The sequence below is a fragment of the Triticum dicoccoides genome, chromosome 2A (assembly GCF_002162155.2).
Source record: "Triticum dicoccoides isolate Atlit2015 ecotype Zavitan chromosome 2A, WEW_v2.0, whole genome shotgun sequence".
In the NCBI taxonomy this organism is placed as follows: Eukaryota; Viridiplantae; Streptophyta; class Magnoliopsida; order Poales; family Poaceae; genus Triticum; species Triticum dicoccoides.
This window is the reverse complement of record NC_041382.1, coordinates 18,998,751-19,013,523: the sequence shown is the minus strand read 5'-3', so window position 1 is coordinate 19,013,523 and position 14,773 is coordinate 18,998,751. Positions and strand designations below refer to the sequence as shown.

The following is a 14,773-nucleotide window of genomic DNA, read 5'->3' as shown; positions in this document are numbered from 1 at the left end:
GTCGCCCTGCCCCTACCCCGTCCCGCCCCCGCGCACCGGCGCCCTCGCCTGCCCCCGCTGTGAGCCGCCGCCCCGGCTCTGTTTTTTTATTTTTATTAGTTTAATTTTTTTGTTCATATATATATAATGTATATGTGTATGTATGTGGCTATATGTTCTGTGTGGCTATATGTTTTTTTATTTTTATTAGTTTAATTTTTTGTTCATATGTGATGTATATGCATATGTGGCTATAATGTATATGTGTATGTGATGTATATGTGTATGTGGCTAGAATATGCTAAATATATATGTCAAAAAATGTTTTTTTGTTCATAGAAAGTTTTTTGTTCATATATAGAAAGTTTTTATATATGACAATGGATATTCGATATATATGAGAAATGATGATCCATGGAAAAGTTTAATATATGCAAAAGTTACAATTTTAGAAAAGTTTTATATATCTAGCTAGGAAGGGAAGAAGAAGAAAAAGAAGGATAGGAAAGAAGAAAATAAGAAGAGGAAAGAAAGAAGAAGAGGAGAAATAAATAAGAAGAGGAAAAAAGAAGAAACAAAAGAGGAGAAGAAGAAAGGAATAGAGGATAAGAAGAAAAAATAAAACTTTTCCATAATATTATTTTCCCCTCCTGATAACTTCAACACGAGGGGGGGGGGTCGATATACCCCCTCCCCGATAATATTATTTTCCCATGTACGTATGTCGTCGTTGTCGATATAACCCCTCCCGATAACTTCAACACGTGTGGGGGGGGGTCGATATACCCCCTCCCCCATAACATTATTTTCCTGTGTATGTATGTCATCGTTGTCGATATTACCCCCTCCCGGATAACTTTGACATGAGGGGCGGTCGATATATATACCCCCTCTCGACTGTGATAATTAACTTATACCGCGGGAGCACCGCCCGACCCTCTCGCTCGACCATAACTCTCGAGGACACCCAAACCCTAGAAAAAATGATGTCGGTCTCCTACCCCCTCCTGCCGCGTCCCTACCCGACAAACTCTCTCGAGGCCACCCCAAACCCTTGAAGCATTGTCGAGGCCACCACAAACCCTAGAGAAGCAGTGTCGAGGCCACTAATATGATTCCTTATTGTGATTAGCTAGCTAGTTCTACGTTTGCCACTAATATATCCACATGTTGTCATGTTTGTGTAATAATTGCCATGTTGTAATATTTGCAGAAACAATGGAGTTCGGACGAGACGAGGAATAAGAACAGGTGTTGGGGGACATAATCTTAGCCGGAGGTGATGTCATGTCGTATCTTAACGACAATGATGGTCTGGAAGAACATGGTGAAGAAGCAACAAGACATGATTATGATGACTCCGGTGACCCAATGCTGGTGTAAGAAGGAGCCCGTGGTGACGGCTTCGGTGACCGAACAGAGTCCGGCCAGGTAAATATATTAGTTAAGCCTGTGGTGACTAGCTAATTGATGCATTCATTGTTTTGGTATGTACACATATTAATTAAATCTCGTCTTTCTTCTTTTTTCTAGCCCTCCGGATCGAGCACAACTTCGGTAAAGAGACAAGGCCTGAAGAAAAAGTTGTGCTCGGATGAAAGGTTTGAGATCACAGCAATCGCGCGCGATGGCCAACCGATTGAACCCATCCGGACAAAGGAAGCATTTGCTGCTCAGTGCGGGGTTCTTGTTAGGGACAAGATCCCGATCAGCATCCATCAATGGTGTAAGCCTAAGAACGAAGACCCTGAGGTGTCTTATGTCAATGATATGCAGAAAGATGATCTTTGGACTGAGCTGAAGGTAAATTTCACCCTGCCGCGAGAGGAGGATCCGAAGAAGCCAGTTAAAGAGCAATTAATCAAGTCGCATGCTCTTAAGAAGATGACAGAGCTATTCAGGAGGTGGAAGAAGGAGCTGAAAATGTTTGTCGACAACGAAGAGACACCAGAATTCATCGGCAAATATGAGAAGATCAGAGATCACTGGCCCGCATTTGTGGCCCACAAGACATCAGAAAAGAGTAAGAAGATGTCGGCGACAAACAAGCAAAATGCTGCGAAGAAGAAGCTTCACCATCGCACGGGGTCAGGTGGCTACCCCAAAGCCCGGCCTAAGTGGGCCAAGGCTGAGAATGATATGCTTGATAAAGGGATCGAACCAGAGATAATGAACTGGCCAGACCGTTGCCGGACTTGGTTCTTCGGGGCTGGCGGAACCTTGGACCCTGTATCAGGGAAGTGCCTTTGGACGGACGAGCAAATGAAAATACCAGTCAAGAGGCTTCATCACTATATCGATGCAGCGCATCAAGGGACGTTCGTTCCAGACAGAGAGAACGACGAGCTCACAATGGCCCTCGGGAATCCTGAGCACCCTGGACGGACACGAGGCACTCCTGGCTCCGTTCCGTGGAAGGCTGGTTTTCCAAACGCAGGCGGTTACAAATGCCAGGAGAGGAGGAAAAAAGTGCAGCATACCCAACTGCAGGCGCTGCACGCAAGGGTACAAGCGATAGAGGAATGAGAAGCAAATCGCAGCAAACGAACTGCCGAAGCTTCCCCCGAAACTACCCCGCCATCTCAGCGGAGAAGCAGCATAGCTTCCACCGAGCTGCTTCAACCGGAGCATGTCTTGACGGCTCCTGCTAGCTACCCCGTGGATGCTATCACGGAGTCTCAAAATTGCCACCTTATGACGCAATGGATGAATTTGAAGGTCAAGGCGGCTGTTGGCTCTGTTTTACCTACTGAACCTGGCGCAACCTACCACTGCCGGCCGATTCCAGAAGGATATGCTAGGGTGATGGCGGATGAAATAACGGACGGATTTGAGGACCTCCAGCTTGACCACCCTACCGGTGAAGGGGAGACTCGGCTCGGTTCTGCTCTGAAGACTCCATGCCTATGGCAGAAGGAGCTCATCAACCTTCCGAACTGAACGCCTCCGCCTCCTCCGGCGAGTCAGGGCACTCCGCCTCCTCCACCGCCTCCTCCTCCGGCGATTGACGATCAGGGCACTCATCCTCCTTCTCCGGCTGCTCCGGCGCGTCGTAGTCCTTCTCCTCCACCTTGTAAGCAAGCACGAAAGAAGACAGCCGCAGCCGCTCCGTCTGCTCTGGCGTCTAGCAGTACATCCAGAGGCGGGAGGCAATACAGATACGGTCCACCTCTGAAGACTCCAGAGAAGTTACCATACGAGAGGACCGAGGAGGAAATCAGGAAGATCGTGCGAGCCGAAGTGACGAACTTCTTTGAAGGGGTGAAAGCAAAGAAACATCCACCTCCGGAGAAGAAGATAGATCCGATGAAAGCAAAGCGCACTATCGATGCCCTGAAGAAACCACCAAAGTCTTCGCCGAAAACCAACTATGAGCGCGTTACTCAAAAGGCATATCAAGAAGCGTCGCGGTCGGGAAGTACTGTTAGTGATCAAAGGTTAAAAGTGTTGGAAATATTCCCTAGAGGCAATAATAAAAGGATTATTATTATATTTCCTTGTTCATGATAATTGTCTTTTATTCATGCTATAATTGTGTTATCCGGAAATCGTAATACATGTGTGAATAATAGACACCAACAAGTCCCTAGTAAGCCTCTAGTTGACTAGCTCGTTGATCAACAGATAGTCACGGTTTCCTGACTATGGACATTGGATGTCATTGATAACGAGATCACATCATTAGGAGAATGATGTGATGGACAAGACCCAATCCTAAACATAGCATAAGATCGTATAGTTCGCTTGCTAGAGTTTTTCCAATGTCAAGTATCCTTTCCTTAGACCATGAGATCGTGTAACTCCCGGATACCGTAGGATTGCTTTGGGTGTACCAAACGTCACAACATAACTGGGTGACTATAAAGTTATACTACGGGTATCTCCGAAAGTGTCTGTTGGGTTGACACGGATCAAGACTGGGATTTGTCACTCCGTATGACGGAGATGTATCACTGGGCCCACTCGGTAATGCATCATCATTATGAGCTCAAAGTGACCAAGTGTCTGGTCACGGGATCATGCATTACTGTACGAGTAAAGTGACTTGCCGGTAATGAGATTGAACGAGGTATTGGGATACCGACGATCGAATCTCGGGCAAGTAACATACCGATTGACAAAGGGAATTGTATACGGGGTTGCTTGGATCCTCGACATCGTGGTTCATCCGATGAGATCATCGAGGAGCATGTGGGTGCCAACATGGGTATCCAGATCCCGCTATTGGTTATTGACCGTAGAGCAATCTCGGTCATGTCTACATGTCTCCCGAACCCGTAGGGTCTACACACTTAAGGTTCGGTGACGCTAGGGTTGTAGGGATATGTATATGCAGTAACCCGAATGTTGTTCGGAGTCCCGGATGAGATCCCGGACGTCACGAGGAGTTCCGGAATGGTCCGGAGGTAAAGAATTATATATAGGAAGTGCTATTTCGGCCATCGGGACAAGTTTCCGGGTCACCGGTATTATACCGGGACCACCGGAAGGGTCCCGAGGGTCCACCGGGTGGGGCCACCTATCCCGGAGGTCCCCATGGGCTAAAGTGGGAAGGGATCCAGCCCAAAGTGGGCTGGGGCGCCACTTCCCCTAGGGCCCATGCGCCTAGGGTGGGGGAAACCCTACAGGGGGGGCGCCCCCTTGCTTGGGGGGCAAGCCCCCCACCCCTTGGCCGCCGCCCCCCTTGGAGATTGCATCTCCTAGGGCCGGCGCCCCCCCTAGGCCCCCTATATATAGTGGGGGGGGATGGAGGACCTCTTACCTTTGCCTTTGGTGCCTCCCTCTCCCTCTCCAACACCTCCTCCTCCTCCATAGAGCTTGCTGAAGTCCTGCCGGAGTATTGCAGCTCCATCACCACCACACCGTCGTGCTGCTGCTGGAGCCATCTTCCTCAACCTCTCCTTCCCCCTTGCTGGATCAAGAAGAAGGAGACGTCACGCTGACCGTACGTGTGTTGAACGCGGAGGTGCCGTCCGTTCGGCGCTAGGATCTCCGGTGATTTGGATCACGTCGAGTACGACTCCCTCATCCCCGTTCTTTGAACGCTTCCGCTCGCGATCTACAAAGGTATGTAGATGCATCCGATCACTCGTTGCTAGATGAACTCATAGATGGATCTTGGTGAAACCGCAGGAAATTTTTTGTTTTCTGCAATGTTCCCCAACAAAAAGAACGAGCAGCTGGGAAGAAATTGCCCAGCTCGGCGAACAAGAGAACCAATCGTCCCCCCCCCCCCGCTCATTGTGTCTAGCGACATCGTCGCTAATGCTCCGGGGATGGTGCCCGGTTATAGCAATCTTGGAGATTACCTGCCCGACGATGTACATTATGATTTCTTGGAGGTGGACGAACACAGATACGAGTACGGGAAGCCTCTCGTCAAAGATGAAAAATATCTAACAACGATGATGCGAAGATTCCATAATTGGTACATGAAAACCCGCAGAGAGTCTGGGGGGACGAATACTTTGTGTCTGAGAATTAAAAAGGAGCACGACCTCGTTGGAACTGGTCTGTTGCATGTTCCATTTCAGGAGTTCTTCCAGTTCTTCAATCAAAAGGCCCTCGATAAATTAAAGGCCACTTGCTACTCTCTGTAAGTACTACTTCTGTCATTAAGTCTCTATATATAGCTCAGCTCTTTCATTGCATGTATTTATAATTATCCTCACTATATTATGCAGATTGAAAATCATTGAGTGCAGAAAAGCAGAAATGTATGATATTGGGTTCATTAACACAAATCTCATAGATGAATTTCAGGTTAGAAAGGACGCCAAAGAGGCCGAGGCCAACTTGCTACAATTGTTGATCAAAAATCAAAACAAAGATTTAATACTCTTTCCTTACAACTTCGAGTGAGTGTTACTGTCGTGTGCATATTCGGTTTCCCTTATTACTCGAGCGAGGTTATAGTAATGTAATTGATGAGTTATGCATGCGTGCGCAGGTTCCACTATATTCTCCTGGAGATTAAGCTTGAGCGGGGACTAGTAACCGTCTTAGACTCGAGACGAAAAGATCCCGAAACCTATGCAGACATGACTAAAATGCTCAGCAAGTAAGTTCAATCCATCATTATCGCACCATATCGGCAACTTTTTGTTCATTTCCTGATATCTCAAGTAATAATAATTATTTTCTTTGTTTTGCAGGGTTTGGAAACAGTTCACCGCAGAAGCTCCGGGACTGTCGAAGGAGCTGCGATATACATACCCGAAAGTAAGTACTACTAGCTAGCTAGCTAGTTGCGCGCATCTCCCGTTGATAATCAGTTTGATTGACCTCTATTTTCTCGTAAAGTGCTTGTGGCAGGATCAAGGAAATGATTACTGTGGATACTACGTGTGCGAGTTCATCTACAACGCGACTTTGAAAAATAACCGGGGCTACTCTAAAAGACAATATGAAGTGCGTAAGCAATAATTTTCACAATTTCATTTTATGACACCATCATTTCTGTTGAGTTTCATTGATATATATGTATTAACCCCCTTCTTCAAATTAGACGTGGCAGATGCGGAATGAACTCCTACCGCAAGATCGCATTAAAGCAATTCAAGAGGAATTGGCGGGATTCTTTCTTGACCACGTCATCAATAAAGCCGAAGAATACCATGTGGAAGTTGATTTCAAATACTAGGGGATTGTAAGAGATGTTACATATTGTATATGTATGTAGCCAGTAGCGTCGGATAGATAATACGAAAACTTGTTGTTCGACCAATCTCTCGGAGAAGGAGAGGTTGATCACTTCTCTCGGTATGCATGACGAACTTCTGTACTTAATGGTTTCCTTCATTTTCTTACTAGCTAGCGTGTCGAGGGCCTCTCTATGTATAGTACGTAGCGTCGACCAAGCACGGACAGAAGAGAGGACACTTCTCTCTATTAATTAGCTAGCTAACACAATATATGAACCACCTAAATTAACCCCCCAAAACCCCCAACCCTCCCCCCTCCTTTAAAAAAAAACAAAAACCCCAGCCACTGAAATACTGACGCGTGGATGCCTATTGGTCCCGGTTGGTGCCACCAACCGGGACCAAAGGGCCTCCTGCCTGGGCTCGGCGCACCGGCCACGTGGAGGCCTATCTGTCCCGGTTCCTGTTTGAACCGGGACTAAAGGGCCAGGGCATTAGTAACGACCCTTTAGTCCCGGTTCAAAAACCGGGACAAAAGGCCCTTACCAACCGGAACAGAAGACCCTTTTTCATGTCAACGAGTATGGAAGTGCCTTATCATTCAGTGCCCGTAAGAGGAGTGACATACATCTTCTGTGTGAAAACTAGATCACCCAACATTTTATCAGCTTCATTTGTTCCTGAATCATAACAAGACTATTTGACATAGGTAGCCATGTTGCACAACTTATCACGTATATGTAGACCTCTGAAGTTGGTGGACTCCGCAATCGGGACTAATCAGTCAATATCAGTGGCTGATTAGTATCATGGCTGCACACTCCACAAACTTCTGTGACTAGTCGTGCGCACTTTTCAACATATGTGGCAAGTTGTGAGACCATGGGTGAAATTACTTCTTGCCTGGCACAACATTATTCATAATTTAATATAGATAAATATAGTATATTACAATTGAGAGCTCAAACTATAAAAACATCATGGTATCCTAACAATGGAAGCTACATGAGGACGTACCAAAACCCAAGCCATCTTATTCTTGGAACACAAATGCTGGAACTAAAATTGGCCAAAAAAGGAAGCTGCACCAATGCGTTCTAATCTAGAGAAAACCAAGCATTTCCTTCAAATAAATGATGAAAAATGGATTTTTGGAACCCAGGTGTATTGGAGGACCTTATTTTAAATACTTTGAAGAACACGTTTAAGATTTCAAAAAATTCTGAAATTTTTTCTACGTGATCATATGGATGTATATTACACAAGTATAAAGTTTGGTGATGAAATAAGTAAGTGTGCGAGCTACAAAAAATGACAAAATGGTGATTTCCAAATAGTGGATAATGTAAGCACTATTCATCTTTCCAAAATCACCATTTTGTCATTTTTGTGTAACTCACATGGTTACTTATTTCAGAATTTTTTGAAACTTCAAAATAGCATTTTGACACAGTTCAAAAAATAGGGCTCCAATGCACCCGGGTTCCAAAGTGACTTTTTGCAACTATGAATCCATTACTAAACTACGACAGGACCATGGTAAATGCCAATTGCATCATGTGCACCACCAGATCTGCCTAAGAAGACCACAACAAAAGTATTTTCCGGCACCGTGTCGTCAAAGCTTGTGCCCTGCACACTTCCGTAAGGCCCATGCTTTTTTATGTCGGTGACGAGAACAAGAGAAGTTATAACAGTTTCAGTCACAAGGTTGTCAATTGTCCCAGATATTTGCTTCACAAACTCTTTAGGGCCTAGCTCAATCTGCAAAAGATAACATATAGAGGAAATATATTACATCACATAATTGGTTGTATATGCATGCGAACAAAAAATTAATCAAGCAATCTAAAATAAGCTCACTGTCTGATAGTTCCCTCGACTGCTGCCACCCCAAGGACCTTCAGAGCGCATCTTCCCAAGTTTGTCGACATAAGAAAATTCAAGTGAAGAGATGCGTGAGCCACTATTTATTCTCAAACTTTGTAGACGTGACGGCTTTCCTGTGGTCAAGTCTTGAGGGAAACCTCCATTTTCTCCCCATGGCCCCATCTTTACAGGTTGTGTTGCCAATTTGTGCTAGAAATTCTAATAGAAGTTTAGATAATCCATGCATGAACCGCAATGGAAAAAATATACCAGTGATATGGACCACGAGAAGTTGAGGCACAAGGCGCGGATCCGAAGCTGATAAAACTTTTAGATCTTGAAGATGACAACACTTTGTGCATTGGCAAACTCACCGTTCCCACCTAGGATTGCCCATTCACGTTCTAATGGCGAGCCCATATTTCCAAGCACCTTAAGGTTGGAACCTCTAAACCCAAACCAGTCGAGTTTGCATACTTCGTGAATATGTATCACATAAACACACAATATCTAATCTCAGAAATGATCATGGAATTTGCAACATACCTCTCATCGACGAACACCGTGTTAAAACAAAGGGACCAGGTTCCTTCGGTTGTACCAGCACCCGTAAGTTCCCCCTATGCATGTGCCACAAGCTTCTTGTTGGGGCCAATGACATCATATATGGTCCAATCAGTAGCCGCGGTGCAGCCAAACTTCATAGGAAGGCCAGGATTCACTATAATGACCTCGTTCAGATTCGACGATCCTTGGGGGCGCTGCTCCATGTACAAGCCGTCTAAGACAAACTCCTAGGGCTGCAATACTCCCTGGCTAACAGGAGCACTCTGTAAATACTTAGCCATGACTACAACAAGGAGGATTAAGCTACCTATCTAGAGGCTCTTGTGTCTTGTGTGTTGGCGAGTAAATGGATAGAGCGGCAGGGGTAATTTATAGGTTGAAGCTGCATCCGTGTATTACTAATATTCTACTATGTATGCACACAAGTTACATCAGTACTAGTATTACTTAGGTAAAAAAAAATCACATATTCCAATTTAGCCTCCTGCGTATTGCAAGTAGTGCATACATGCACACAAGTTGCACCAACTAGCTATGTTCTACTACATAATCTTATCTAGCTCCTAAGTAACGCAAGGTACATAATTTAGTAGTCCATGCATGCACACAAGTTGCACCACTAGCACGCTACCGCCCATTGGATCCATCAAACTTGCGATTATACTTGAGAGAGTGTGCAGTTTTTAAGGCTACTCGATACTCTACTGAGGTTTGCGATGCCACATTAATTGCATGGAACCAGTTGATCGCTTTCTCATATTGACTTCATGCTTTTCCCGATTGAAGAGCATTTCTAGGAGAGCTAATTTCACTATTTCCCTTTTTTAGTTTGATGTTCACCTCTATTGATTATGTGTTGTCCTGTAGTTCTCTACTGGTAATGTGCGAACTTCGACTATATATTAATTCACCATTTATGGGCATAAAGTAGATCATGGTGTTTTATATTTGCCATATTTTTTCTTTGTATTGATTGTGGATTTCTCTCTTGGTGAAGGAGGACACAAAATGGGGGACGGCACCAAATAGAGATGCACTGGAGTAGCTTCGGAAATGAAATACATGTTCTTTTCCCTTTAGGATTACCCAGTTTTGGCTGCCTTGTCAGCTCATAAGCTCTGTCAATGATGGCCTCTAATACTTGTTTTTCCAAAAAAAAAAGTTCGCATATTGGTGGAGTGTGGGGAGTGCTTTTCTTCATTTTTCTGTGTTATGGGGTGGATCTTTTGTATGTGATGGCTTCTTTCACGAAACCAGAGTGCCTCTTTCTCTACAAAAATGAATGCGCATGACTCACCGTCCGTATAACTTTGGCTATTGTATATAATTATATGCACAATATTTGTGTAATATGCTTTGTGATAACAAGTTAATTTGTGTGCATGCAGTATAAAATTGATCATTCTCAGATCAGATTCCCACTCCGCAGGACACATTAAATTTACCTACATTTTGTTCCATGATGGAGTGCTCTCTTTGAGTTCCTAGAACGAGGGAATAAAAAGGTATCCATGTGCATAATAAGTCCGTGAGCGTATCAGTTTCATTATTTCACTAGAAAACAATCTTGCATCACTTTATTAATTGTAGATAGAATATAGTAGGCGACAAATTAAACAAAGTACTCTCGCACTAGAGCGACTTGGATCATACACGTAAGGAGGACCCTAGCCATGTTATTGTTGAAAAACAAACAGTGAAACTAACACACTTTTCCTTGAAATAAACTAGCATCAGATTGCGAGACACTAAAGCAAAACGCCAATGAATCCCATTCAAACCATGATGGGGCCATGGTAAACACCAACGGCATCAAGAGCATTCCCGGTCCTGGCAAAGAATCCCACAACACATGTGTTTTCTGGCACGGCGGCGCTGAAACGATTGCCCTTCTCATGCCCAAACGGCCCATACTTTTTCATGTTTGTCGTGATAACAAGTGACGATATGACATTGTCAATTGTCCCTGATATTTCCGTCACATATTCTTTAGGTCCGAACTCGATCTGTAGTCAATAGAAGATAAGAAACCACATTAACTCTTGAGGAGACGTACGAGTATGCATCAGAAGGCAAATTGATCTCTAAAGTGAACTCACAGTTTGACTGTTCCCTTTGTCAGGACCCCAAGGACCTTTGCTGCGCCTCTTCCCAAGTTTGTCAATATAAGTAAATGCAAGAGAGACAATCCAGCTGCTCTCGCTTCTGAGTGTCACACTTTGCAGGCGCATCGGGGTTCCGGTGGTGATGTCTTGAATGGAGCCTCCATTTCCACCCCATGGCCCCATCTTTGTAGGCTGCATAAGTTATTCCTATTGTGTATTAGCACTGCCCTTATATCTATAGTATACACACACTATGTAATACGGAGTGCATGCTAGGGTGTGCGTTTGCATGACTGAACTAGAAAAAAAAGATTGTACCATTGAAAGTGACGATCGAAAGCTGAGGCAGATGGCACGTATCTGAAGCTGTCTGACCCTAGTGCTTCCGTCCTGGACTTTCTTGAAGGTCACCACACCTTGTGCATAGGCAAACTCTCCTGTCCCACCAAGGATTGCCCACTCACCTTCTACCGGCTCTTCAAAATGTCCGAGCACCTTAAGGCTGGAACCCGCAAACCTGTCGCAACAACCGAGTGCATATACATCCAAATTTGGTATCACTCAGAAAATATGCATGCACTTATGTACTTAAAAAGTTACAAAAATGAATGAATGTACCTGTCGTCGACAAACACCATGTTGAAACATATGAACCAGCTTCCTTTGGCTACTCCTGCCCCCATATGTGGCCCTTGTGCACGCGCAACAAGCTTCTTATCGGCGCCAAGGCCATCATATATGGTCCAGTCATTAGCCACGGTGCAGCCAAACTGCAGAGGGAGGTTAGGATTCACTATAGTTTTCTGGTTCTGATTTGGTGATCCGTCAAGGTCCTGGTGCATGTACAGGCCGTCCAAGAGAATCTCCTTGTGCTTCAGTGCTTCATTGCTAACAGGAGCACTCTGGAAATACTTGGCCATGGCTACAGCTAGGAAGCTCAACTAAGCTACGGTAGCTAGAGGTTCTTGTGGGTATTGGGTGAGAAGATGGATAGTGGTAGGGGTAATTTATAGGCCGGGGGCTGCACGCATATACCTAGAGAGCTGGTAAAATCTGCATTACTTACCATTCATTTTTCCATATGTGCACACAAGCTGCACCAGTAGCTATTTTTCTTAGTCTGACTTAGCTCCCCGAGTAGTTAGCAAAATAAATATAAGGTATACACAATAAAAATAATATCATTGAAAAGTATAGTCAAATATGAATTCAACAACATATTTTTTTGTGACATGCATTAATATTCTGCTAGTCAAATCTATAGTTAAAATTTGACACAAAATATAAAAGGGACTAATAAATTAGGACAGAGATAGTAATTGCGACTTCGCGAACCATACGTAGCCAACACACTAGTACTACTAGCTGATCTAATAGTTTTCTTGATAAGTCGATACTGAGATCGGCCATGTTCATAAATTGCACCATTCCAATCCATAAATTGACCTAAGAGTGGCCTATTTACGGTAACCGATATACAGGACAACTTGCGTCATTCCAATCCATAAATTGCATGGAACCTGTTGACTACCGTTTCTGCTCCGGTGCTCCCCCCCCCCCCCGGGCTGAACGCGGGGTGGGAAAACACATCGACGGCCAGGATGAACCAAAAACGCTTCATAACGAGGGGCACGATCGTCTTTGTTGCCCCCGCGTATAGCCGTCGAGGAGCCCTGGGAGGCCCGTACGGGCCCGGTTAGATCGTATGCCCTGCCGTATACGTATGCCCGTCCGTATGCGGCGGCCTTTCGTGCACGCATGAAGCCGCCCGCGCCCGCGCGCTCCCCGCAAAAAAAAGAAGCCGCCCGCGCGTGGGGCAGCACGTGTCACGGGTAGTTGCCAAAACTGTCCCATCATATAAATGTGGACGGCAACCACCTCCGGCCGCATCGCCCACCATTTCCCCTCGCCGCATCGTCTCCCTCTCTCCACTCTCCACTCCCCACTCCCTCTTCTCTCCAACCTCCTCGTCTCCCTCACCGCATCCTCTCCATCGCAATGGCGGACGCAGGAGGCGAGCGCCTCGAAGGCGCAGATCTGGTGGAGCAGGCGCGGCAGATCGCTGCGGGCACCTTTGTGAGGGGGCGTGCCGGCGTCCAGCGCGGTGCTCCCTCCGCTGGAGATCTGGAGAAGGCGGGGGCGGGCCGCAGCGGCGCGGTTCAGCCAGATGCGCCCGCTCTGGCCAACTCCGGCGAGGCGCAGAAGGTAGAGGCGGGCTCTGGCGAGTCGCAGAAGGTGGGGCGGGCTCTGGCGAGGCGCACGAGGTGGAGAAGGTGGAGGCCGGCTCCGGCGAGGAGGAAGCGGAGCAGAAGGTATGTGCGGCTAACTTTTAGTTGGTAGTTTTTAGATTGTAGGGTTTGTGGCCAGAACTTTGGTTGGTTAGATTTGTTGGAGGTAGGGTTTTCTCTGCATTAGGGTTTTCGTGTATTTGATTCGTGCAAGAATGGTGGACCACATATGATTATTAGATTAGGTTAGAAGTAGCCAGATTGAGGGATGGGTTTTTTCAGATGCTTATTAGATTAGTAGTGGAATTTTTGCAATTCTTTAGGTGTTTGGAGTCAAATATATACTTCTGTATTGGTTTGGGTTGGTGCCTGCTTTAGTTCTTTGGCTTGATGATTAATTAAATGGATGCTTAGTTCTAGGGATTATGGCTGTCATAGTTGCAATTCTTAGATGCTTGATTGATGCATGTTGTCATAGTTGCAGTTATTTGTTGCTTGATTGATGCCTGTCAGGCAGAGGCTATGAGATGGGTTGTGCATGGCCTTGTGTTTTTGGAAATTGTCTACGTGAGGTGATTACATGGTGCATTAGTTTGGTTGTAAATATAGTGAAGGATGTGCTCATGTACTGGGTGTTGTCATGTTAATCAAAAAGAGCTTCTCGAGGGATGGATTTTGTTGTGCTGGATTGGGGCTTCTGAAGGAGAGGGGAAGCGTGGTCGAGGGGAAGGGGCAGTCTATGCTTATTTACTTTGGCTTAGTAGAGGAATTTTGTTGTTGCTTCAGAGATGTTGACAGCATTGAACATCCTCTGCAATCCCGTTGCTTCAGAGATAAAACCATCTTGGGTTTTTTTCAGATGCTTATTAGATTATTAGTTGAATTTTTGCTTGTTAGAATTTAATTAGTATGAGGATGACTACCTTATTTAAGGGGGGATTTAAGGTCAGATAGATGTCATATGATTATTAGATCTGTAGTTCAATGCTGCTGACATTTATGATTATTTGATTTGATCTGTGGTTCAATGATACTGGATGGAAACATATTTGATTTGGAATGCATTAATTAAGATGTGCCAATGAATTGATTTAGATGATACAAGATTCATCTATAGTATAATTTGTTGTTGTTTAGGTAAGTAATGAAATTTTAGATGTTTGTTGGAGATGTATGCATTTATAGTTGAAGTTGTACCTAATTAACTACTGCATTATGTTAATATGTGTAGGAGCTTTGCTGCATTGTCCCCAAAACAGTAATTTGTGCATATTAAATTTTGTAGTTGGCTTCTGTAATTAGTATATACTATATGTAAAGTGTGAAGTAAACATTCCAACGCAGGATCCTAGCAACAAAATATACTATATGTTTCCATTAA

The 14,773-nt window shown here is 44.9% G+C and overlaps 1 protein-coding gene across 1 annotated transcript; it reads right to left on the bottom strand.

Annotated features, from left to right (window-relative positions):
- Positions 1-8,141: 8,141 nt before the first annotated feature.
- Positions 8,142-12,084, bottom strand: LOC119357441. Its single transcript, XM_037624393.1, has 5 exons — positions 11,783-12,084; positions 11,483-11,681; positions 11,159-11,356; positions 10,841-11,065; positions 8,142-8,387 (listed from the first exon to the last, which is right to left on the bottom strand). Exons 1-5 carry the CDS (start codon positions 12,082-12,084, stop codon positions 8,142-8,144), a joined length of 1,170 nt encoding a protein of 389 aa, XP_037480290.1.
- Positions 12,085-14,773: the final 2,689 nt, after the last annotated feature.

What these genes read in the sequence shown, in the direction of transcription:
- LOC119357441 (XM_037624393.1), bottom strand. Translation starts at nt 12,084, where the DNA reads ATGGCCAAGTATTTCCAGAGTGCTCCTGTTAGCAATGAAGCACTGAAG. An exon ending in ATGGTGTTTGTCGACGACAG is followed by an intron (nt 11,682 to 11,782) that starts GTACATTCATTC and finishes TTGTTGCGACAG; the next exon opens with GTTTGCGGGTTCCAGCCTTA. An exon ending in TTCGATCGTCACTTTCAATG is followed by an intron (nt 11,357 to 11,482) that starts GTACAATCTTTT and finishes TAACTTATGCAG; the next exon opens with CCTACAAAGATGGGGCCATG.